Source organism: Dendrobates tinctorius, unplaced genomic scaffold (assembly GCF_039654945.1).
Source record: "Dendrobates tinctorius isolate UK_male_01 unplaced genomic scaffold, ASM3965494v1 ptg000174l, whole genome shotgun sequence".
NCBI classification, from domain to species: domain Eukaryota; kingdom Metazoa; phylum Chordata; class Amphibia; order Anura; family Dendrobatidae; genus Dendrobates; species Dendrobates tinctorius.
This window is the reverse complement of record NW_027361841.1, coordinates 2,044,882-2,072,143: the sequence shown is the minus strand read 5'-3', so window position 1 is coordinate 2,072,143 and position 27,262 is coordinate 2,044,882. Positions and strand designations below refer to the sequence as shown.

Sequence of the window (27,262 nt, the reverse complement as noted above, 5' to 3'; positions counted from 1 at the left end):
ACCGTAGGAACCCCCCACGACTACTGCTAGTTGTTGTGGATAGGTTCAGGGGTCTGCAATCCGATAGCTGCCAACCTCTCTGGTTTTTCTGGACTTAGCTGGTATTTTGTTTTTTCCTCCTTCGGTGACTCATCATAACAGGTGAGGATACAGTAGGCGGGGGTAGAGCTGGTCGTGCAGTGGCTTGGTCGATTGGTAGTTACTGCAGGTTGTAGGCTTGTCAGAAGAGGAAGGTTTCGATGGTAGGCAAGAGTCTATGTTGTGGTAGAGAGTTCCACACTAGGGGTGATGCGTGGGAGAAATCTTGTATGCGACTGTGGGAAGAGGAGATAAGAGGGGAGTAGAGAAGGAGATCTTATGAGGATCGGAGGTTGCGTGCAGGAAAGTACCGGGAGACAAGGTCACAGATGTATGGAGGAGACAGGTTGTGGATGGCTTTGTATGTCATGGTTAGGGTTTTGTACTGGAGTCTTTGGGTAATTGGGAGCCAGTGCAGGGATTGACAGAGGGGAGAGGCCGGGGAATAGCGGGGGGACAGGTGGATTAGTCGAGCAGCAGAGTGTCATGGTTTGAACAGGGTTCTTGCCCTGCACTCACAGGGTTAAGTGTTCGTGGCCTCTTTCTGGATCTGGGAGGGGTATTTATACTCACTCTTTACCAGGGTTCTCTGTCAGCTATACTGTTGTTCTGGTGTGTCTGACCTCTGGTGTGCGTGTATTCTGCGTTGCTTGTTTGCTTCCCGTGTATGACCCGGTCCGTTCCCTCACTCTGTACTCCGTTTCTCATTTTGGCACTATTGTCTTTTCCGGTTCTGACCTCCTGGCTTGGCTATCGTTACTCCGTTACAGTTTGTCCCTATTGTACCGTCTATTGCCCGTTCTGGTTTTCTGATCTATTGCTACGTCCTGACTATTCAATCTGTCTAACCCTTTGTACTGCATTGCTATCTCGTGCTTTGACCCGGCTTGATCTGGTTTCTGTCTCTGTCTATGCCCCTTGGTTACATTGTCCAGTAGTTACCTTTCTAGGAGTTTCCCTGCAGCTCCTAGCTCTGTGGCGCTGAGGCCACGCCCCCAGCAGTCACATGCTTCAGGTCCTGTGAGCTTGGAGAATGCATTGTCACCACTGAGACCCCGCTCCGCAGGTATCTTTGTGCACAGTCTTTGTACTCAGGACACACGCACTGGCTCAGTGAGCAAGTGCAGTGCGTTGTTCCTGACACAGAGTTTAGAATAGATTGGAGGGGTGCGAGAGTGTTAGAGGGGAGGCCACAGAGCAGGAGGTTGCAGTAGTCAAGGCAGGAGATGATGAGGGCATGGACTAGGGTTTTTGCAGATTCTTGGTTGAGGAATGTATGGATCCGTGAAAAGTTTTTGAGTTGAAGTCGGCAGGAAGTGGAGAGGACTTAGATATGTGGTTTGAAAGAGAGATCAGTGTCAAGAATTACCCCGAGGCAGTGAGCTTGTGGGACTGGGGAGAGTTGGCAGCCATTTTCTTTAATGGATAGGTCCGTTGGGGGGTCGCGTGAGAGGGGGGAAAGATGATGCATTCTCTTTTGTCCATATTAAGTTTTAGAAATCTAGCGGAGAAGGATGAAATAGCAGAAAGACATTGTGGGATTCTGGTTAGTAGGGAGGTGATATCTGGTGCAGAGATGTAGATCTGTGTGTCATCAGCATAAAGGTTATACTGAAAGCCATGAGATTTTATTAGCTGTCCGAGGCCGAAGGTGTAAATGGAGAAGAGCAGTGGCCCTAGAACGAAACATTGCGGGACTCCGACAGATAGGGGGCGAGGTGAGGAGGTGGTGTGCGAGTGGGAGACGCTGAATGTCTGGTCTGTTAGGTATGACAAGATCCAAGATAGGGCCAAATCTGTGATGCCAAGAAATGAGAGGGTCTGTAGTAATAGGGAATGGTCCAAGGGGCAAAGGCAGAGGACAGGTCCAGGAGGAGGAGGACAGAGTAGTGTCGCTTGGTCTTGGCGGTTAATAGGTCATCAGTGACCTTAGTTAGGGCAGTTTCAGTGGATGCGGCTGGAAGCCAGATTGTAATAACACGCGATCAAAAAGACGGATATAAATAAACATGGTACCGCTGAAAACAACATCTTGTCCCCCAAAAAACGAGCCACCATACAGCATCATCAGCAAAAAAATAAAAAATTATAGCTCTCAGAATAAAGCGATGAAAAAATAATTATTTTTTATATAAAATAGTTTTTATTGTATAAAAGCACCAAAACACAAAAAGTATAAATGAGGTATCATTGTAATCGTACTGACCCGAAGAATGAAACTTCTTTATCAATTTTACCACATGTGGAACGGTATAAATGCCCCCCCCAAAGAAATTTATGAATTGGTGGTTTTTGTTCATTTTGCCTCCCAAAAATCGTAATAAAAAGCGATCAAAAAATGTCATGTGCCCAAAAATTGTACCAATAAAAACGTCAACTCGTCCCACAAAAGACAAGACCTCACATGACTCTGTGGGCCAAAATGTGGAAAATTTATAGCTCTCAAAATGTGATGATGCAAAAACTATTTTTTGCAGTAAAAACCGTCTTTTAGCGTGTGACAGCTGCCAAACATAAAAACCCACTATAAATAGTAAATCAAACCCCACTTTATCACCCCCTCAGGCTACTTTCACACTAGCGTTTTTTTGCGCTGCGTTTGGAGCACACATGAAACGCATGTCGAAAGCACATGCAAACGCTGGTAAGTGCTGCTTTATTTTGTATCATTATTTTGCGCATTACAACAAAAAATCGCAGCGTTTTTATGCGTTTGTAAGTTTTTTTTCATGCGTTTGCATTTTTTATGTGCAATAAACAGGAGAAAAAATCCTTGAAAAATTCTTGCAACACACTCCACCAATGGGACACCAGTGGGCGTGTCTATGGAAATTCTTTATATAGACCCTGTTTACACCTGAATTCTTCACATTTGCTTGCATTTGACTTGAGAAACATGGATCTGCGCTGGAAGAGCTTCTACTTTGACTTGGATCTGGACATGAGGACGGCTCAGGCTTATGCCGTTGCTTGCCATGAACAGAGGGAGAGAGAGGCAGCGAAGACGGCAGCAGCGGCGTATGTGGATACATCCCATTATTGAACTCCAGAAGAGCCTTGGAGCGTACCACACCCTCTACAGTGAGCTACAGGCAAACCCGGAGAAATTTACGGATTATACCCGGATGACCCAAGAAACCTTTAACTATTTGCTTGGTCGGGTCAAAGAAGTCATCCGGAGACAGGACACGCAGCTCCAGCGTGCGATTACTCCTGAGGAACATTAAGGTACGTAGTTTTCATAAACCAATGCCTGTTGATTTTTCTTGCTTGTGACATGTACTCTTCCAAATCTGGCATAATTACAGTTCTGCAATGTCGGTAACTACAAGCTGCGTTAATTTTTGGATGGCATGTATTGAACCAAAGGCTGCAGAATTTTTTTTTTTTTAATTTAACGTGTTAAAAAAATTATGTATACACAAATAATAATTATTGTTTTCTTTGTGTCACAGATTCATGGCTACTGGAGAGACCCTCTCGTCACTGTACTTCCAGTACCGGATTGGAATCTCCACGTTGTCTGGAATTGTAGCGGACACCTGCAGAGCTCTCTGGAACGTTCTTTGTCCCGAATTCATGCCCATGCCAACCACAGAAAAGTGGTAGGAAATCGCCGAAAGACTGTCTGCAATTTCCCTAACTGTTTAGGAGCGGTGGATGGGAAACACATCCGGATTATCAAGCCCAAAAGAACTGGATCTGAGTACTACAACTATAAAAAGTACTTTTCTACTGTACTGATGGCCATTGCGGATGCAGACTGTTTATTGCAGTGGACATTGGGGCATTTGGCCGTGGGAATGACTCCCAGGCTTTTAAGACCTCGGACATGGGCAGGAGGTTGTATGGCAACAACTTCAATTTCCCCATGCCACGGCCTCTTCCCAACACCGAAGGTCCGCCACAGCCATTTGTAATGGTTGGTGATGAAGCGTTCCAGATGTGCCAAAACTTGCTGAAACCCTACTCCAGCCGGGACTTGGACCACAACAAAATTTTCAATTACAGGCTCACCAGGGTCAGGAGAACAGTAGAGTGTGCATTTGGTATCCTTGTATCTAGATGGCGCATTCTTGGCACAGCTATTAATCTGAAACTGGAAACCGTGGATGAGGTGGTCAAGGCCTGTGTTGTTCTACATAACTTTGTACTTTCTCGAGAGCATCCGAACTTTGATCTTGATGATGTTGATCCTAATCCATTGCCTGAATTTACACAGCACCCTCTCAGGTCATCCGTTGAAGTTGGCCAAATGAGGGACCAATTTGCGGCATACTTCAACTCAGATGTAGGACGGGTGGAATGGCAAGAGCAAATGGTTTAAAAAAAATGTATTGCATGTTCTTTGTATGTTAATAAAAAAAACTGTTTTGATACCTGTACTGAGTGCATTCTCTGTATTTACACTCCCAATACCATTAGCAAGTAGCCAGGTGTATCAGTGAATTTATAATGCTGTGTTTTGTGCATCATGATTTCACTAATACTCCAGAGTAGGTGACTATATAGATTATGTGGTTATTTACAAGGTATATCTATAGTTCCTTGCCTTTTTGTCTAATAGTTAAATGAGAACAATAGATATGCCTTGCACTCAACACCATCCTCTATAGACATGGTTTTCAAAATGTAGTCCTAAATGTCAACCAACATATCATGTTTACTTTTTTTTATTTTTTTTTAACTCAAATTTAATTACTAAAAACATGATATGTTGGTTTGCTTTGAATACTGTAGTTGGGAAACCCTGCTCAATTCAGTGTGTGCAATACACCAGATATCTCAATTACTGACGATTCTTGTGTCAGTCTTGGAGATATGTTTTGTCAACTAAACCAATCTACATGACTTGTCTTTTTCACAGCAGTGTCAACATTCTAGTAATATTGCACAGATAGACTGGATCCAGCAGAGTTCCCCAACTCCACTCCACAAGGTCCACCACTAGATCATGTTGTAATGAAATCCATAGCTCCGTTGATAACTGTTTCACAAGAGCCCCCAAAAAAAGGATTCCATACAACATGATCTTTTGGTGGACCTTGAGGACTGGAGTTGGGGAACCCTGCTGTATCGAGTATGTGCAATATTACTAGAATGTAGAGAATGTTGTTGAAAAGGCAAGTCATGTAGATTTGGTTTGTTGACATCACACACATCTCCAAGACTGACACAAGAAACATGTCTCACACAAGAAACAGTAATGGAGATATATGTTGATCCAAAACCGCAAAGTGTATGGTGCAGTGTGTGTATGGCGCAGTGTGTTTAGTCGGCGATAGACACAGTAACCATTCCAAATTTTTTGAAAGCACAAGTGCACATTTATTTTGTAACAAAAAAGAACCAAAAAAAAATGTATTAGGAATTACGTTTGGGGGAAGATTGGGAGACTTTGGGTGTGTGGATAGACGAGGAACGACTGGAGGTAGAGGAAGGGGTTCTAGGAGAAGGGGCGAGAAAAGTACTGGGGGAAGGGAGCTCTGGAATGGACATTGAGCCAGCTTGAGACACATTAGGAGAAGACGGTGGATGGACTTTCTTCTTCTTTGGCGCAGAAATATCCTGCCCGGACCGACTTGCAGCCTGTGACCGCCTTTTGTTGACCGCCTGGTGACGGTGGACTGTGGCGTTGCCCTGTAAAATAGGGAATGCGGATCACCCCTTTGCTGCTCTGTGGTGGCAGTGCTGCTAGAAGTGGCGGTGCTCCTAGGAGAGAAATTTGGGTCGGTGCTCTGAGCAGGAGGCTGCCTGTCTGGGATCTCATCCAAAGTTCTTGGGGGACTCAGAGGAGGAGAATTGGTGGCGGTTATGTTGACATGAGGAGTGATGGTGGTGCTCCTTTGCTGCGGAGTGCTGGCGGTGCTCCTGTGCTGCGGAGTGCTGGCGGTGCTCCTTTGCTGATGAGTGGTGGTGGTGCGCCTTTGCTGCGGAGTGCTGGCGGTGCTCCTTTGCTGAGGAGTGCTGGTGGTGCTCTGTTGCTGCGGAGTGCTGGCGGTGCTCTGTTGCTGCGGAGTGCTGGCGGTGCTCCTTTGGTGTTGACTGGTGGTGTCGGTGGCCCAAGCAGGTTCTGTGGTGGTTTGGCTCCAAGCTAGTGGTGCTGTGGCACTGGTGGTGCTCCATACAGGAGCAGCGCTTGCCATAGTGGTGGTGGCGGAGGAGTGTCCAGCAGCACTCAGACTTGAGGTGGTGTAGTGATGTCCGGCTTCGCTGGGAATGCAGGTGGCCGTGCAGTGGTATGCAGCAGAAGTCGGTAGTGTGGTAAAGCGAGTCAGCGGTGGAACTGTTGGAAATGACACCACTGACTGCTGAACATACCGATTCTGCTGCATAGCCTGCAAGTAAGCAGTGTTGCAGGCCTGTAACACACTCAGCTGTTGCTCAGGACTAAGGTGTTCCGACATGCCCTACTCAATTTTACTGAAAAAATGGTGCGCTGGTCTGTTGAGGTCGGCCTCCAGACGGTCAAGGCGCTGGTCAACAGAGTGGAAGCGGTGTTCCATGTGGTTAAAACCACGTTCCATAAGGGAAAAAACGCTTTCCGTTCTGACGACCAGCGCCTTGAGGCTGGCTTTAAAGGCCTCGCTCAAGTGCATGAACTCGGGCATGACATTCCTGTCCAAGACCCTCTGCCGCTGGCGGGTAGTGCCCGCATATCCAGTGACAGAGACCTGGGACAGGGGAACACTTGATGGACCAGCTTCCTGGTCACCAGCTGTCTGTGTTGCTGACCTAAAAGATGCTTCCTGGCTGTCGGATGGCTGGGACGGGTCCGAGGTCGATCGATGAAGAACCGCTCCCGGGACAGGTTGCAGGGTGCTGCTCCAAGTGCTGTGGAAAGAAAGGGAAAACATGAGTATCATGCATTTACAAGAAGCATCACCTGTGGAATAGAAAAGCACATAGTAATAACAAACCAAAAAAAAAAACACGCTCTGCTGACAAGGACCGGTCTCAGGAAAGCAAACTTGCGATGATAGCGGTACTTTCTTCTGCGCCTTGCCGCAGAACCACTCCGAACCTGTCCCTCAGCACGAACATCAGTGTTGAAGCAGTGCTTCATCGAGTGCCAACGTATGCGGATTTTGTTCACTGTTGGGAAAAAAAGAAAAAAAAAATTAGAAAATGCACTTAAGGCAACTTAATTATCAGCACACACACCGGATAGAACTTTGCAAACAGTCAATGCTGCAGCACAAATAAAATTCTAGACACAATGCAGTCACTGTTGATACTGAGGACACTGTTATGTTTCCTGCTAGAATACTTGTATCAGCGAAAGCAACAGTATCATCAGGAGCAAGAGTGAAAACAGGATCAAGACAGCAGTTGAAAAAGCAATCACAGTTTTCCACAAGGCATTGGTGCTTTTCATGCAAGAATATATCTTGCCAAAAAAACACCAGCACCATCAGGACCATAAATCAATGCAGCAGTTGAAGACACAAATCAATCACAGTTTTCCACAAGGCATTGGTGTTTTAAATGCAAGAATATATCTTGCCAAAAAAACACCGGCACCATCAGGACCATAAATCAATGCAGTATCACAGAGCATCTTTATACTTACTGAACGCCCTTTTTGAAGCTGCAGAGGCGCTGTCCCAGCCATCCATCATCGCTGCGGCCACCTCATTCCAGAGCTGCCGGGTCACCACTGTGTTTTTGTAACGGTGCTCACGGCTGTCCCACAACGGGATACGCTCCTCAACAAGGCGGATAAGGTGCTCGTTGTCGATGTAGACTTCGTCATCCCGTTGTAGAACCTAGAAAAAAAAAATATAGAATGTTTAGAATTTTGGAAAAGATACAAAAAGAAACAGAAAAGAAGCAAGATAAATAAAGACAGAAAAAAAAAAATATATATATATATATATATCCTCACATTGCGTCTCCTCGCCACGACTTGACTACGCTGCTCCCGCTCAGAATCCTCAGACCGCTCCCGCTCAGACCGCTCCCGCTCAGACCGCTCCCGCACTTTTTCTTCAGTGCCCGTGTCCGATGTCTGTAAAGAAAGAAAAAATTAAAACACATTTCTAGAGGCAGCTATACTTACCAAAGGCAGCAAGAGTCTCACCTCACGATCAGCTTGGGACAGTTCTTGCCGTGTTGGCGAATACTTTACATTGAGCCAGAGGAAGACATGCTGAAAAGAAAAACAAAAAATACATTAGTACATTATAAAATTGTACAGGACACACAGACATTATGTTGAAGAATACTCACATTTTGGCTCCTGAAGCTTGAATCCATACTTGTAGGCTCTTGTCTGCTCTCTGCAAGGCTGTCTGTAGAGTAATTGTCTGACCCTGAAGACACCTTCTTTTATTTACACTCCTCCAAAACAATGTTGCTTGTTTAGGGGAAGTTCTAGACCAGTGTCTAGACATTGTTTACTCAAATCGCGAGCGCGCACAAGGTGCTGACGTGCGCGGTGGAAAGCGCTCGTCAGCGACCACATAGACTGTAATGCTATTTTTGTGCGCACACGTGCGCGCGCAATTTTTTTAACGATGTCGCCAGAACAAAAAATGCAACATGTAGCGTACGGCGCGTCTGGGCACACACCTGTAAAATGCGCAGTGCACGCTAAACGCTGAAGAGCGCGTACATTCGCAAGACCCTGCGATCACCATGTTAAACATAGGGGAACATTGCGCGTGTGCCCAATAGCGCACGATGCGCTGCGCGATCGAACGCTAGTGTGAAACCAGCCTTTGTTAGGGAAAAATAATAAAATAAAAAAATTTATTTATTTCCATTTTCCCATTAGGGTTAGGGCTAAAGTTAGGGATAAAGTTAGGGTTAGGCTTAGGATTGGGGCTAAAGATAGGGTCAGGGCTAAAGTTAGGGTTTGGATTTGGGTTAGGGGTGTTTTAGGGTTAGGTTTATGGTTAGGGTTATGGCTAGGGCTGGGTTTAGGGTTAGGGGTGTGTTGGGGTTAGGGTTGGAGGTAGAATTGGGGGGTTTCCACTGTTTAGACACATCAGGGGCTCTCCAAGTGCGACATGGCGTCCGATCTCGATTTCAGCCAATTCTGCGTTGAAAAAGTCAAACGGTGCTACTTCCCTTCCAAGCTCTGCTGTGCGCCCAGTGATTTACCCCCACATAGGGTATCGGCGTACTCAGGACAAATTGGACAACTTTTGGGGTCCATTTTCTCCGTTACCCTTGTGAAAATAAAATATTGGGGGCGAAAACTCATTTTTGTAAAACAAAATATGATTATTTTTACGGCTGTACGTTATAAACTTCTGTGAAGCACTTGGGGGTTCAAAGTGCTCACCATGCATCTAGATAAGTTTCTTAGGGGGTCTAGTTTCCAAAGTGGTGTCACTTGTGTGGGGTTTCCACTGTTTAGGCCCATCAGGGGCTCTCCAAATGCGACATGGTGTCCAATGTCAATTCTAGCCAATTTTGCATTGAAATGTCAAATGGTGCTCCTTCCCTTCCGAGCTCTGCCATGTGCCCAAACAGTGGTTTAACTGCATATATGGGGTATCTGCATACTCAGGACAGTTTGTACAACTTTTGGGGTCCAATTTCTCATGTTACCCGTGGTAAAATAAAACAAATTGGATCTGAAGTAAATGTTTTGTGAAAAAAGTTAAATGTTAATTTTTTTTTTAAACCTTCCAAAAATTCCTGTGAAGAACCTGAAGGGTTAATAAACTTCTTGAATGTGGTATTGAGCACCTTGAGGGGTGCAGTTTTTAGAATGGTGTCACTTTTGGGTATTTTCTATCATATAGACCCCTCAGTGACTTCAAATGTGATGTGGTCCCTAAAAAAAATATGGTGTTGTAAAAATGAGAAATCGCTGGTCAACTTTTAACCCTTATAACTTCCTAGCAAAAAAAATGTTGGTTCCAAAATTGTGCTGATGTAAAGTAGACATGTGGGAAATATTATTTATTGACTGTTTTGTGTGACATATCTCTGTGATTTAAGTCATGAAAATTGTGAAATTTTCAAAATTTTAGCCAAATTTCCATTTTTTTGACAAATAAACGCAAGTAATATCAAAGAAATTTTACCACTATCATGAAGTACAATATGTCACGAGAAAAAAAATGGCAGAATCACTGGGATGCATGGAAGCGTTCCAGAGTTACCTCATAAAGGGACAGTGGTCAGAATTTTAAAAATTGGCCCGGTCATTAACATGCAAACCACCAGGGGGGGTAAAGGGGTTAAGGCACAACACCTGTCCTGTGGCCAGAATCTTGTACGTGTTGCTGCTACACAGCAATACAAGTGACCCCTAGGGGACTGCAACACTAAGGCTATGTGCACACGTCCGGAATTCCCACGGATTTTATGCGTTTTTTTCGCCGCGTAAACACTGCAAAAACGCATAAAATAAGCAACCCATTGGTATTCAATGGCATTCCGCACATGCTGTGCTAATGCTGCGTATTTTTCCGCGGCAAAATCGCATCGCGGCAAAATACGCAGCTTGCTCATTCTTTTGTGCGGAATCGCAGGAATTCTGCACACATGGGAATGCATTGTTCAGTTTACTTTCCGCATGTGGCTATTATGCCCACCATGCGCACAGTAAGCGGAAAATGTGCGGATAGTACCCAGGGTCTGGAGGAGAGGAGACTGTCCTCCAGGCCCTGGGTACCATATCCCTGTTAAAACTAGAATTAAAATAAAAAATGGTGTTTTTCTCACCTTCCGATGTCCCACGCAGTGTCCCCAGGCCTCACCGATGCTCCCACCAACTCCCGTTCCCAGTGTTGCCTTGCGACAATGACCTTTGATGACGTAGCGGTCTCGCGTGATACTACGTCATCAAAGGTCATTGTCGCAAGGCAACACTGGGAACGGGACTTGCCGGGAGCATCGCTGAGGCCACCATTTTTTTTTCACTTTATATCGTTTTACTACTGAGGCTGCATGCTATGCAGCCTCAGTAGTAAAAGTTGGTCACACTACTGTATGTTTGACAAGTGTGACCAACCTGTCCATCAGTTTTCCAAGCGATGCTACAGATCGCATGGAAAATGTTAGCATTCGGCAAGCTAATTACGCTTGCAAAAAGCGGGAACTAGGCGGGAATCCCACATGTGGAATTCTAGCGTATTTCCCGCGGCAGGGAGTTGCGGAATTCCTGCGGAAATTTCCGTGGCAATTCCGCAACGTGTGCACACAGCCTCCATCACATCCTCACGCAGCTGGGCTTGCTTGTCATTCTGCAACAGTCACACCGACAATTGTTGTGCCCTAAAACGCATCAAATACAATTCGCTGCATAAGAGACGGCTCCAAGTTCACTGGTGGCCAGTAGAGAGGCACCATAATAACCGTGCGCCTTTCGTTAGTCAGTGTAGCCAGGCCCAGAAAGAGGTTTCCTGTGAGCAGGATTATCGCACCAGGGCACCCGACAAGTCACAGCCACAGCGCAGCGCACACTCACAAAGCCGAGGAGTGACCGCTAGCTGCGCATGCGCCTCTGATTCCTGGTTCCCGCCTCTTTCTGAGGTGTTGCTTCTACCTAGCACTGAGCTGATGACGTCACGCACGACGTCTCTTCATTCCACCCTGCTGTAATACTCCTTGTGACCGGCAGGTGTCAGGCTTCCTCCTCCGTCTCTCAGTCATTCTCTCCCCTGTTTATCATTGACCCTAAAAGAAAAAAAGGAGAAAGCAAAACAGCAGAGAGCGCGGGCCTGTCTGCTCCAGTCCTCCGGGGCTCCTCGTGTGGTCGGCAGGGCTCCTCAGGAAGATGCTCGGCGTCTGAGGGAAGTCCCACAGCTCGGCGTCTGATTTCTCCACATCCTCGCCTGCATTCCTATTGGAAGCCTGGAAAAACTTTCCCTTCTGCCACCAGTTGGAAGTGAGGGCTCCGGCTGGCAGAGCTGTGCCCTGTGCTGTGGCACCCACCAGCGCCCATTTCCTTCTTTCTCCCCTCCCTGTCACCGTCCTAAGCTCTCTCCCTGTGCCTCGTCCTTCTCGTCACTGCCTTCTTCACACTACGGGGAAGAATGGAGTTTTCTGAGAGGAGAAGGAGCAGGAAATCCCAGAGCTACAAGCTGGTGAATGAGGGTGAGTGCGCAGGCTGGGCGCAGCATGGGGACACCTGTCAGAGGTGACGCCGCTGGCTGTGCAAGAGGTTCTGCAGCAGCTCGGGTCGGTGTGGGCACAGAGTGGGGCTGCTGCTGGATGCCAGGCTGGGCCTCTGCTAGGAGAGCAGCCAGTGCCAGTTATGGTGTCCGCAGGGAGACACAATGACAGACAAGCTGATGACTGGACAGGTCTGCGGAGGACAAAAGCCCAGGGGACCCCACAGGAGACCAGCAGCAGCACGACCCCCATCCTCCACTGTGTGTCTGTGCCCCCTCAGCAAGTGTGACACTGCTGGCTGGGCATGGGGGCAGCTGATTTATTGGCATATGTACATACAGATATATTCACACATATATACACATACATATATGCACATCTATAGTAACATATATACACATATTCAAATATATACACATATATGCAAAAGCATGCATATATATTCACATACATATATATACATACACACATCTCCTATCATCTATTGCTCCCAGACTGGGGAGTGCGGAGGAGGTCTGCCCACAGGGTTCATGGCAGGTGAAGTCGTCTCCGGTACGATGGCCATATACAGTATACAGACTTCTGTGTCGCTGGAGCTGATGCCATGATATCTCACTTTTCCAGGCTTCTGACTGGCAGTCATCCTTAGACTTGCAGAGATGTATTCTCTACTCTGATGTTATGTGACTAGTCAGATCTGCTACATTGGTGTCCACCAGTCATTTATTAAGTTAGGGGAATGGTTTTTACACAGTGTACCACTATATGAAGCTGATCATACTTGGTGAGACTTCGCCAAGACACAAGTGAGAACAGCTGTGACCTCCTATATGCAGACTACATTTGGCCATACTCTTACATTTTCACAGGCTCTGACAGAAATTTGAGTTATATGGGAACAAATTGGCTGCCCCCTATGTATCCTTTATGGTGAAAAGAGTTGGATATGAAGCTGTTTAATCCCTGGGAGACAAACAAACTGAATGGTGTACGGCAGCCGCTTCTGGTTATTGCAGGGCAGAAGTTTTGGTCGCTTCCCCGAGTTTTCTGAGGGTTATGGTTGGAGCGGCTGCCCCTGTGTATAACGGGTATTCCCATTTTGCACATTTATGTCATAGCCACAGGAAGGGGCCCTGTTGTGATAGATGCAGGACCTAGTTATAGCTTATATGAGATAGGAAAACCACTTTAAGGATATTGCCCATAGCAAATACGTGACGAGTATAATTCAAATTCACACTGCGCTCTTATGTGGTTTCCTATGCTTTGTGTGGATGTTTATTCCTATGCATTATACTATTATCGCCAGTCCACATGGATTTACCAGCATATTTAAAGAATAACTTGTTTTCTTTTTTTTTTCATAAACAATAGTACACATAAAAATAAGAAACGTTGTAATCTAGCTAATTAAAGAAATCCACTTATTTCTCCTCCTGGATTGTTCATCCATTCTCAGAAACCTCAATTCATGTGTGAAATCTGTTGTGAGTGAATGCTGATTTTCACGCTCCTGAGATAGGAGATGGCAGTTGGTGCTCATAAAGTTCCATGGAGATCTACATGTTGCTTCAGGAAAAAATGCAGCAGAAGAATGTCTGTATCTGCCTCTAGCTCCTCTCCATCAACATTATGAGCAGCAACTGTGCTGTCCTATCTCAGTAATGGGAAAATCTGTATTCAGTGTAGACAGATTTTATCCATTTTCATGTATTGATTTATGAAACAAAATGTAAATGGTGGCAGTCGCATTGTCTGGTCGAAAAGAGCATTATAATATGTTGCTTTTCTCCAAGTTTCACGTTTATGTATAGATTTCTATTGAAAGCGAACCTGACAGCTGATCCATCCTGCCTGGTCCACGGGCAACATGTATCAGACGCTGGCTGCATGATTTCAGTGATATAGGTTTGATTCTGAAACGATGTGACGTTTCACAGAAAACCATACGTTAAAAGCCACCCGGAGATTAGTAGGTCAGTCGGATCATCGGGGTCTTCTCTTGTCAGTTATTGGCAGTGGGTGGGGAGATGCCAACTGGGACCACCCATTTTTTTGCTAGTTTCCCATGTAGCGCGCTTAAGAGCGGCTTCAAAAGTAGGTTTTTCCTTGAAATACAGCCATCAGGATCCATTTAAACGTTAACCTTTATTTCCATCCATATATAACCACAAGAAGCAGAACCAGCACCTCTTTACTGTGTAAGTGCACAAGGAAGATACGACCCTGCCACTAGGAAATGAGACACAACAAAATCTCCTCCTGCAGTTGTTACTCACTGACATTGCCTCATCAAATCATTTTATTTCTTTTTTTTTATCACGCATGCGATTTCTACTTACTGCTACAGATCCAGCCGGGCTGAGGATAGCTGGAGATTATCATTTGCAGGGATTAGGATATACATGTCATACATCAGAGATGGTTGGGGCCATAATAAATCAATCTTCACATTGTGGCAGTTACACATGATATATGGGTAACAGGTCCCTTTCTAATGCAAGTAATGACAAAATAGAATATTACTTAGTCACAATGGTGAATTATTAACCCTTTGTCACTAAAGAAGTCATAGGTTTGGTAAACAATTGTTAGAAATAATTAATGTTAAACCCTTGTTTTAGCTGCTACCTCTGGAGTGGGATTCTGGCTTTGTGACTTCAGTTTCTTTAACGACAATTATTCTGCAACTGAAACTCTGATTCATGGTGATAGGAAGTAGATGTTTCCACATGTAATGTTATCATATGGAAGAATGATGTTCATCTCAGGATTATGGGCGGACATATGAGATCAGTGATCAACTAGGTGATATTTTCAGGATATATTCAGAAGTAACACACAACCAGTAATAAAGTTTTGTTCATTTTTTCTTTAATCATAGTGTTCTCTGTAATATATTTATACACCGTATATAGTCGTGTATAAGCCGACCCCCAAATTTTGCCACAAAAAACTGGGAAAACTTATTGACTCGTGTATAAGCCTAGGGTGGAAAATGCATCAGTAGATTAAATGTTTTTGAATATCCATATTGAATCAAGAGCCTCATATAATGCTCCATACAGTTCATGATGGCCCCATAAGATGCTCCATACAAAATACACCCCATATAATGCTGCACAAAGGTTAATAATGGCCCCATATGATGCTTTATAGAATAATATGCCCCATATGCTGCTCCATAAAGGTTATGGCCCCATAGGATGCTCCATAGATTATGCCCCCATAAAATGCTCCATAGATTATGCCCCTATAAAATGCTCCATAGATTATGCCCCCATAAAATGCTCCTTAGATTATGTCCCATAAAATGCTCCATTGATTATGCCCCCACATGCTGCCCCATAACATGCTCCATAGATTATGCCCCATAAAATGCTCCATAGGTTATGCCCCCATAAAATGCTCCATAAATTATGCCCCATCTGCTGCCCCATCAGATGCTTCATAGATTATGCCCCCATATTCTCCTTCAATGGAAGTCTTCAAACAGAGGCTGGACAGACATCTGACTGGGATGATTTAGCGAATCCTGCTTTGAGCAGGGGGTTGGACCAGATGGCCCAGGAGGTCCCTTCCAACTCTACGATTCTATGATTCTATGATATGCTGCCCCATAAGATGCTCCATAGATTATGCCCCCATATGTTGCCCCATAAGATGCTCCATAGAGACGCGCCTGGAGGGGGTAAGTATAATCTGACACCCCCGCCGACCCCCTGGCGTATATGACTCGCTTATAAGCCGAGAGGGAGGCTTTCAGCCCAAAAAATGGGCTAAAAATCTCTGCTTATACGCGAGTATATACGGTATATATATCTATATATGTATATTTTCGTGGCCGAAAATGTTGGCACCCTTGAAGTTCCAGAAAATGAAATCTTTCCTAGAAATTTATTTCTAGTTACACGTTTATTTCCTTTGTGTGTATTGGAACAACACAAACAAACAGAAACAAAGGAAAACTGGGCATAATTTCTTACATAACCCAAAAATCCAAAAATTGTCCGGACAAAATTGGCACCCTCAACTTAATATTTGGTTTCACACCCTTTGGAATAAATAACTGCAATCAATCGCTTCCTAAAACCATCAACATCAATCAAAATGCAAATTAATTAATCATACAATGTGATTTTCTGTTTTTTACTTTTAGATTCTGTCTCTCCCAGTTGAAGTGTACCCAGTGGCGGATTATAATGAGGTCAATTTGGGCAGTTGCCCCGGGCCCAGTGGGGTTAAGGGGCCCACAGCCCAGGCCAGTAAATTGCCCCATTATAATCCGCCACCGCGCAGGGCCGGATTATAGGCAGGGCAGGCGGGGCTTCAGCCCCAGGGCCCCACCACAAGAGCTTCTAAGGGGGCCCCCACCACATTCCTGCGGCTGCTGCAATGGCACTCCATCTTCTCCCCACCTAAAAGTGAGTGACCGTGGGGGCGGCATTATGTGCTCTGCTACCAGCAGCATCTACAAGTAGCCTGAACGCTGATGCTGCTGGTAGCGTGCAAAGGCTTGTGATGAGATCACAGGAGGTAAGGTGTCAGGGCCCCCGATCATGTGACCCCTGTCTCCTTCCCTCCTGTGACCTCATCACAGGTCCTGTGCGCACAGCACAGAGCACTGAGAGCAGCCATGTATGTGGAGTGCGGCTCTGCGGGTGGAGGTCGGTGCTGGAGGCTCCATTATTCTCTATGTGGAGTGGGGCTCTGCGGGTGGAGGTCGGTGCTGGAGGCTCCATTATTCTCTATGTGGAGTGCGGCTCTGCGGGTGGAGGTCGGTGCTGGAGGCTCCATTATTCTCTATGTGGAGTGCGGCTCTGCGGGTGGAGGTCGGTGCTGGAGGCTCCATTATTCTCTATGTGGAGTGCGGCTCTGCGGGTGGAGGTCGGTGCTGGAGGCTCCATTATTCTCTATGTGGAGTGCAGCTCTGCGGGTGGAGGTCGGTGCTGGAGGCTCCATTATTCTCTATGTGGAGTGCGGCTCTGCGGGTGGAGGTTGGTGCCGGAGGCTCCATTATTCTCTATGTGGAGTGTGGCTCTGCGGGTGGAGGTCGGTGCTGGAGGCTCCATTATTCTCTATGTGGAGTGCGGCTCTGCGGCTGGAGGTCAGTGCTGGAGGCCCCATTATTCTCTATGTGGAGTGCGGCTCTGCGGGTGGAGGTCAGTGCTGGAGGCCCCATTATTCTCTATGTGGAGTGTGGCTCTGCGGGTGGAGGTCGGTGCTGGAGGCCCCATTATTCTCTATGTGGAGTGCGGGTGGAGGTCGGTGCTGGAGGCTCCATTATTCTCTATGTGGAGTGCGGCTCTGCGGGTGGAGGTCAGTGCTGGAGGCCCCATTATTCTCTATGTGGAGTGCGGCTCTGCGTGTGGAGGTCAGTGCTGGAGGCCCCATTATTCTCTATGTGGAGTGCGGGTGGAGGTCAGTGCTGGAGGCCCCATTATTCTCTATGTGGAGTGCGGCTCTGCGGGTGGAGGTCGATGCTGGAGGCTCCATTATTCTCTATGTGGAGTGTGGCTCTGCGGGTGGAGGTCGGTGCTGGAGGCCCCATTATTCTCTATGTGGAGTGTGGGTGGAGGTCGGTGCTGGAGGCTCCATTATTCTCTATGTGGAGTGCGGCTCTGCGGGTGGAGGTCATTGCTGGAGGCCCCATTATTCTCTATGTGGAGTGGGGCTCTGCGGGTGGAGGTTGGTGCTGGAGGCCCCATTATTCTCTATGTGGAGTGCGGGTGGAGGTCGGTGCTGGAGGCTCCATTATTCTCTATGTGGAGTGGGGCTCTGCGGGTGGAGGTCGGTGCTGGAGGCTCCATTATTCTCTATGTGGAGTGGGGCTCTGCAGGTGGAGGTCGGTGCTGGAGGCTCCATTATTCTCTATGTGGAGTGGGGCTCTGTGGGTGGAGGTCGGTGCTGGAGGCTCCATTATTCTCTATGTGGAGTGGGGCTCTGCAGGTGGAGGTCGGTGCTGAAGGCTCCATTATTCTCTATGTGGAGTGCGGCTCTGCGGGTGGAGGTTGGTGCTGGAGGCCCCATTATTCTCTATGTAGAATGTGGCTCTGCGGGTGGAGGTCGGTGCTGGAGGCTCCATTATTCTCTATGTAGAGTGTGGCTCTACGATTCGTGACCCCCGTCACGTGACGAGGGGGGCCCACAGAGTCTGAACTGCCCCGGGCCCTGGCTACCCTTAATCCACCCCTGAGTGTACCTACAATAAAAATTACAGACCTCTCCATTCTTTGTTGGTGGAAAAGCTTGCAAAATCATCAGTGTATGAAATACTTATCTTCCCCACTGTATATAATAGGTATATACACTCACTGGCCACTTTATTAGGTACACCATGCTAGTAAGGGGTTGGACCCCCTTTTGCCTTCAGAACTGCCTCAATTCTTCGTGGCAGAGATTCAACAAGGTGCTGGAAGCATTCCTCAGAGATTTTGGACCATATTGACATGATGGCATCACACAGTTGGCGCAGATTTGTCGGCTGCACATCCCTGATGCGAATCTCCCGTTCCACCACATCCCAAAGATGCTCTATTGGATTGAGATCTGGTGACTGAGGAGGCCATTTGAGTACAGTAAACTCATTGTCATGTTCAAGAAACCAATCTGAGATGATTCGAGCTTTATGACATGGCGCATTATCCTGCTGAAAGTAGCCATCAGATGTTGGGTACATTGTGGTCATAAAGGGATGGACATGGTCAGCAACAATACTCAGGTAGGCTGTGGCGTTGCAACGATGCGCAATTGGTACCAAGGGGCCCAAAGAGTGCCCAGAAAAAATTCCCCACACCATGACACCACCACCACCAGCCTGAACCGTTGATACAAGGCAGGATGGATCCATGCTTTCATGTTGTTTACGCCAAATTCTGACCCTACCATCCGAATGTCGCAGCAGAAATCGAGACTCATCAGACCAGGCAACGTTTTTCCAATCTTCTACTGTCCAATTTCGATGAGCTTGTGCAAATTGTAGCCTCAGTTTCCTGTTCTTAGCTGAGAGGAGTGGTACCCAGTGTGGTCTTCTGCTGCTGTAGCCCATCTGCCTCAAAGTTCGACGCACTGTGCGTTCAGAGATGCTCTTCTGCCTACCTTGGTTGTAACGGGTGGCAATTTGAGTCACTGTTGCCTTTCTATCAGCTCGAACCAGTCTGCCCATTCTCCTCTGACCTCTGGCATCAACATGGCATTTCCGGCCACAGAACTGCCGCTCACTGGATTTTTTTTCTTTTTCGGACCATTCTCTGTAAACCCTAGAGATGGTTGTGCGTGAAAATCCCAGTAGATCAGCAGTTTCTGAAATTCTCAGACCAGCCCTTCTGGCACCAACAATCATGCCACGTTCAAAGGCACTCAAATCACCTTTCTTCCCCATACTGATGCTCGGTTTGAACTGCAGGAGATTGTCTTGACCATGTCTACATGCCTAAATGCACTGAGTTGCCGCCATGTGATTGGCTGATTAGAAATTAAGTCTTAACACACAGTCGGACAGGTGTACCTAATAAAGTGGCCAGTGAGTGTATATTGTGGTGCATCGGTATCCACGCTGTGCAGTGATGAGGCAGTGACCCAGCAAAGTTCCAAAACAAAAGTCTCTTTAATGTTCAACTCACATAAACATAGCTCATGATATCCTCCGGATCACAGCCGGGAACCATATCCTCTGGATTGCAGTCAAAAAACACGCCAGTACACCTCCGTGTACGCTCTGGTGCCAGGCCTTTCAGCTCCGCTTGCCTGTGTTGCCTCACACAGGTGGAGCTCTACAGAGCCTTCTGCTCTGCACTCTTGCAAGACCAACCTAACACTGACCCTGACACACCTAAACCCTTTACTGCAGGGGTTTTAATTGGAATCTGTGACAATGGGCCACATGGAAAACCCAGGCCAGGAATGAAACGGACTGCAACACTACCATCCTGTGGTCCATTTCAAAACACAAAAACCCAGAACAGGTTTTCCCTAAATCTGCACTGGACCAATAGCATGTCCAAGACCTATACTCACTTTTATTCTGTATTGCAATCACAGCTACACCCATGGCTGCAATGCACTCCCATGGCCTCAATACACCTCCGTGTGCATTCTGGGGGGAGCACACAGAGACCCCTACATGTGACACTGGACTCTGCCTTACTATATATGATATATAGCCTAGGAAGGGGCCATGGATACTGCCCCCGGCTAAAAACATCAGCTCTCAGCTGCCCATTATATGGGGCCCATTTAATATGTAGAGCAATACATGGAGCCCATCATATAGTGTATGAAGCATTATATAGGGTCCATTCTGCATGGAGCATTATAGACTGTATGGAGCATTATAAGGGGTCGATTATTTTTTGGGGAAAAAAAGCAAACAAACCAAGAAAGCACAATAAATTGAATCCCTAAAAAGTACCTTTTGATTCAATAATTAAAAACACTTAGGCAATCCTAAATACCGGGGGGGTAAAGGGCCTATACCAATACCCAATATGACAACCAAAGTAGATATATTTTATAAAAGGGAAAAAGAGACTAAGCTCACCCTAATGGGCCCTAATGAGTCTCTTCCTGACTGCGGAGGTTGGCACCCTAGTTGACAATGTGGCGCCCCCGCTCAACGTCGGTAGTCCTAGAAAACCGGTTACACAGGAAAAACACACACATACAAATACACCCGAAAAAAATATTAGGGTTAGGGTTGGAATTAGGGTTAGGGTTGTGATTAGGGTTAAGATTAGGGTTAGGCGTGTGTTGGGGTTAGGCTTGTGGTTAGGGTTGGGATTAGGGTTAGGGGTGTGTTGGGGTTAGGGGTGTGTTAGGGTTGTGGTTAGTGGTGTATTGGGGTTAGGGTTGGAGTTAGAATTGAGGGGTTTCCACTGTTTAGGCACATCAGGGGGTCTCCAAATGCGACATGGCGCCACCATTGATTCCAGCCAATTTTGTGTTCAAAAAGTCAAGCAGTGCTCCCTCCCTTCCAAGCCCCGACGTGTGCCCAAACAGTGGTTTACCCCAACATATGGGGTATCAGCGCACTCAGGAAAAATTGCACAACAACTTTGAGGGTCTAATTTCTCCTGTAACCCTTGGGAAAATAAAAAAATTGGGGGCTAAAAATTATTTTTGTGGAAAAAAATGTTTTTTTATTTTAACGGCTCTACGTTATAAACTTCTGTGAAGCACTTGGGGGTTCAAAGTGCTCACCACACATCTAGATAAGTTCCTTAGGGGGTCTAGTTTCTAAAATAGGGTAATTTGTGGGGGGGTTTCTACTATTTAGGCACATCAGGGGCTCTGCAAACGTAACATGACACCCGCATACCATTCCATCAAAGTCTGTATTTCAAAACGTCACTACTTCCCTTCCGAGCCCCAACGTGTGCCCAAACAGTGGTTCACCCCCATATATGGGGTACCAGTGTACTCAGGACAAACTGGACAACAACTTTTGGGGTCCAATTTCTCCTGTTACCCTTGTGAAAATAAAAAATTTGGGGCTAAAAAATATTTTTTTGAGGGAAAAAAATGATTTTTTTATTTTCACGGCTATGCATTATAAACTTCTGTGAAGCACTTGGGGGTTCAGAGTGCTCACCACACATCTAGATAAGTTCCTTGGGGGGTCTAATTTCCAAAATGAGGTCACTTGTGGGGGTGCTCCAATATTTGGGCACACAGGGGCTCTCCAAACGCAACATGGTGTCCGCTAGCGATAGGAGCTAATTTTACATTCAAAAAGTCAAATGGCGCTCCTTCCCTTCCGAGCCCTGCCGTGCACCAAAACAATGGTTTATGACCACATATGAGGTATCGGTGTACTCAGGAGAAATTGCCCAACAAATTTTAGGATCCATTTTATCCTGTTGCCCATGTGAAAATGAATAAATTGAGGATAAAAAATTTTTTTGTGAAAAAAAGGACTTTCATTTTTACGGATCAATTTGTGAAGCGCCTGGGGGTTCAAAGTTTCTTGGGGGGTCTAATTTCCAAAATGAGGTCACTTGTGGGGGTGCTCCAATGTTTGGGCGCACAGGGGCTCTCCAAACGCGACATGGTGTCCGCTAACGATAGGAGCTAATTTTCCATTCAAAAAGTCAAATGGCGCTCCTTCCCTTCTGGGCCCTGCAGAGGTCATTTTTTATACCTTCAGGAACCTTAAAGGGCCCTACCAGCTGTTTCCCCATGTTGTCACACAGATAACAGCATGGGGAAACAGCTGGTAGGACCCTTTAAGGTTCCTGAAGGTGTGAAAATGACCTCTGAAAAGTATATAGAGTTTCTGATAACTTTCTTCCATGGTATAAAAAGCAGAAACGTGCCTTCAGGAGCAAAATCATATTCATGCATGACAATGCACCATCTCATGCTGCAAATACCTCTGAGTCATTGGCTGCTATGGGCATAAAAGGAGATAAACTCATGGTGTGTCCACCATCTTCCCCTGACCTCAACCCTATAGAGAACCTTTGGAGTATCATCAAGTAAAAGATCTATGAGGGTGGGAGGCAGGCAGTTCACATCAAAACAGCAGCTTCGGGAGGCTATTCTGACTTCATGCAAAGAAATACAAGCAGAAACTCTCCAAAAACTCACAAGTTCGATGCGATAATTGTGAAGGTGATATCAAAGAAGGGTTCCTGTGTTATCATGTAACTTGGCCTGTTAGGATGTTTTGGAGTTAAATAGCTTTTTTGTTCAGTGAATGTGACCTCCTAATGCTGCAAATTCCACAAATGAGCATTTTCAGTTCTTTAAAACATATCAAATGTTTAGACATTCTACTGTGCCTAATAATTTGGAACAGTGCATTTTGAGTTTGTATTCATTTTGGAGATTATATTGTTATCATTGGGAGGTTTCTTCATTAAAATTCGATGTATAGTCTAACAAGTGATGACTTTTATTAGACTGACTGTCATTTGCACCGACCATTTAGGAAAATCAGAGAAAAATATCATTTGCATAATAATTTTGTAACATGGTGTAGAATACTGTTATATGGAAGTGTTCATGGTCTACTCGGTGACCACTGTGTTTGCAGAAGAAGAAAAATAATAATTCCTCCAACACCATGTTTGTCAGTTGGTATGTGTTGTCTGTACTGATAGGTTGTATTTTTCTTTTGGTTTATCAGTATGTGTTGCCTGTACTGATAAGTTGTATTTTACTTTTGGTTTGTCAGATGCAACTTTAGTGTGTTGCCATACTGTTTTTGGAAGGGGTTTTGTCCTGTCACAACCCTTTCGAACATGCCATGCTTGTTCAGTCTTTTTGTAATTGTATTGTTTTGAACTTGAACATCTAAAATGCTGAGGCCTTTAGAGTCTCAGCTGTAGCTCATGTCTTCTCACAATTTCTCTGATCATTGAACAATCTGACTTGGGGGTACTTTGCTAGTATGTCCTCTCCTAGGAAGATTTTCATTTGTCTTCAATATATTCCACTTGTGAATAATTTTCCTACTTTTAGAATGCTAGATTTCAAATTGTTTGGAAAATGGCCTTAAAACCCTTCCCAGATAATTGGGCTACAACGATTGCTTCTCTAATATCAGTTCTGATGTTTTTCCTCATGGAAATTATGCTAACACATGCCTGAATGCTCCAGACCAGCAAACTTCCAAAACTTCTGCTTATACAGAAATGGCACACTTGCTGATAAACAATTCAAGGGCATTTGATAAGGAACACTTGACTGCTACATGCAATCTAAGGGGCCAGTTCATCAAGACTGGCGTTGTGCATGCCAGTCTTAATGAAGAGGTTACCAAACTCATTGACAGGCGCACGCCATGCCAGGATTCCTTCGAGAATAAAAAAAAATAACTAAAGGAAATGTCATTATAAATAAAATCCTAAATAAATTTAATTAGCAAATCACAGTTGTTTTGTCTAGGCAGGTAATCACTATAGAATTAAAATATCCGCTGCATTCTTTCACTGAAAGAAACATGTGCTAGAATGTTAGAACAGGCATGAACATGTGCAGTAAGAAGCTCTGTCCTCCATATGTAGGAAGCTGTGCTCCACTAAATACTACTGGAGCTTCCATAGGTGCTGAGGTAAAAAGAGGTATACTTCTGTGTACCCGGTCTCTCTGAATAACGATACAAGTATCTCCTTGGCATGACAGCGGAGCTTCCTGTTGCACATGCTCACAGGCATCTGTCCATTCTAGGACAGGTTTATGTCAGTGTAACAAGGTTACAGCCATTTTAATTATATAGTAATTACCTCTTTAGCCAAAACAGTTGTGATTTGCTAATTAAATGTACCGTAATTAGGAATTTATTTGGTGTACAAAAGGACAGCACCATTAGGCTGTGTTCACACGTAGCGTTTTTTTCCGTTTTCGTGGCGATTTTAAAGGCGCAATTTTGCCGCGAAAACACAAAAAAACAGCACCACATGCAATGGGATTCCGCAGTGCTGTGCTAATGCTGCGGATTTTCCCATGGCGGAATCGCATGGCGGAAAAATATGCAGCATGCTCATTAATTTTGCGGAATCGCGGCGATTCTGCACCCATAGGATTGCATTGTTCTGCTTACTTTCCACATGTGGCTGTGCCCACCATGCGAAAAGTAAGCAGAACATTTGTGGATGGTACCCACGGTCCGGAGGAGAGGAGCCTGTCCTCCGGGCTCTGGGTACCATAGCCATGTAAAAAAAATAATTAAAATAAAAAAATCGTCATAGTCTCACCTTCCGATGTCCCTTGCAGCATCACTAGGCTTCAACGATGCTGCCGGCAGGTCCCGTTCCCAGTGATGCATTTCGACAATGACCTTTGATAACGTAGCGGTCTCGCGACGTCATCAAAGGTCATTACCGCAATGCATCACTGGGAACGAGACTTGCCGGGAGCATTGCGAGGATCGGGAACGCTGCGCGGGACGTCGGAAGGTGAGAAAAACACCATTTTTTTTTTTTATTATTATTTTTAACATTAGATCTTTTTACTACTGAGGCTGCATAGGCAGCCTCAATAGTAAAAAGTTGGTCACACTCGTCAAACACTATGTTTGACGAGTGTGACCAACCTGTCAATCAGTTCTCCAAGCGATGCTACAGACCGCTTGTAAAACACTAGTGTTCTGCAATCTAATTACGCTTGCAAATCGCTAGTTTTTCTGCGGGAAAATCCCGGGAATTTAAAATGCAGTTTTCCCACGGAATGGAATTCCGGAATTCCCGCGGTAACTTCCGCGGGATTTCCGTAACGTGTGCACATAGCCTTATTGCTGAATTAGATGCGTGGTAGTAGCTATGCTCTGACCTGCCATATTGCAACCTATTTTGTCAGATCTGCTTCAGACTCGCATGAAAACACCAAAAGTTGTGTTTTACGCCACTTTTCTGGCGAAAACATTTACATGAATTGCCCATTTAATTTCTATGTATGCAGTAAGGTTGTACTTAATTTATCACACACTGATTTTGGCCTTGTTTTTGTTGAATAAGTTTTGACACTGTGTAATTTGTCATGTGTTGTTGTACATCTGAAGTGTAGCTACCTCATTTTAAGACCTAAGGACCAGACGGTATCGCGAGACCGCGATGTCATCAAAGGTCATTATTGCAATGCATCACTGGAAACGGGACCTGCCGGGAGCATCGGTGAGGCATGGGGACGCTGCGCGGGACATCGGAAGGTGAGAATATGACGATTTTTTTTATTTTAATTCTATTTTTTACAGGGATATGGTACCCACAGCCAGGAGGAGAGTCTCCTCTCCTCCACCCCCTGGGTACCATCCACAAATGTTCTGCTTACTTTTCGCATGGTGGGCACAGCCACATGCGGAAAGTAAGCAGAAGAATGCATTCCTGTGTGGGCGGAATCACCGCGATTCCGCAAAATTAATGAGCATGCTGCGTATTTTTCCGCAATGCGATTCCGCCACGGAAAAATCCGCAGCATTAGCACAGCATTGCGGAATCCCATAGGATGCTTTTTTTTTTTTCGCAGCAAAATTGCGCGTTTTAAAAACGCTGTGAAAACGCAAAAAACGCTACGTGGTGAACACAACCTTAGCGCTGTTCCCTGGCGCCAGGTGCTGAAAGTGACATCAACCCCACAAATATGAACCCCACTTGCCACCGCTACTGGGCTAGTGGAAAGAGCCGGGCGAAGCGTCTGATTGGTGCATCTAATAGATGTGACTTTTCTGGGCGGCTGCAAGCTGCTATTTTTAGGCTGGGGAAGTCAATATCCATGGCCACTTACCAGCCTGAGAATACCAGCCCCCAGCTGTTAGCTTTAGCAAGGATGGTTGTCAAAAATGAGGAAGACCCCACCCCAGTTTTTTAAAATTATTTATTTAAATTTAATTTTAAAAAAAACAGCATGGGGACCCCTCTATTCTTGATAACCAACCATGCTAACGCTGACAGCTGAGTGTTGCAGCCCACAGCCGTCAGTTTTGCCTGGCTGATTATCAGAAATGCATGGGGACTCACGCCGTTTTTTTAAATTTATTTATAGCGCAGGCGGCTGATGAATAATCCCATCAGCTGGCACCTGCTCTCAGTTATTATTGCAGCAGATGTAGGCTGATGGGAGTAATAGTCCCATAAGCCACCACCTTCTGTCCCTGTTATCAGTTGAATATAGCTCATCATTCTCTCCTGCTCGCGCTGATTGCCTGCAGAGCAGGGGAGAATGATGCAAGCAGTTTTCAGCACCCAGCACCGGGGAACAGCACTAACTATACCGCTGCTTCCCTGGCGCAGGTACGTCTGTTGCCACACATGTGCCGCAAGTATTACACACACGGATACTGATATCTCCGGCACCGTTTTTTCCGGTATCGGAAATATAATGATGTGTGAAACAAGCTTAAGACAGTATTTCTGGCACTTTTTTTTTTTTCATTGCCTAGCTGCTAAAATTCAAAATATCCCTGTTAATAGCAGTCCTAAAATAAGCAGGAATCAATTGCCCATCTTATACTTCAATTTGGTGTAAGAGACTTGCTAATTTAGTGGTTATCCATTAGACTATGAGGTAATATGTGAGCAAAAGCCCCAAAACTGATTGCTTTGTACTTGATGCTGGAAAGTGTTTATTCACCAACAGTAATATACTTTGGCAATTTAATAATAATTTC

The 27,262-nt window shown here is 45.6% G+C and overlaps 1 protein-coding gene across 2 annotated transcripts in view; it reads left to right on the top strand.

The window, feature by feature from the left end:
* The window catches only part of BEND7 (BEN domain containing 7), a 211,076-nt gene that overhangs the window by 31,778 nt on the left and 152,036 nt on the right, over window positions 1-27,262 (top strand). Inside the window, exon 1 of one of the 2 annotated variants that reach the window (XM_073551273.1) lies at window positions 11,662-12,138. The exons of the other annotated variant lie outside the window; for it this stretch is intronic. Coding sequence (XP_073407374.1) covers window positions 12,078-12,138 — 61 coding nt within the window. The 5' untranslated portion in view covers window positions 11,662-12,077. Of the gene's footprint in view, window positions 1-11,661; window positions 12,139-27,262 lie in introns of those variants that run through there. 2 annotated transcript variants of the gene reach the window in all.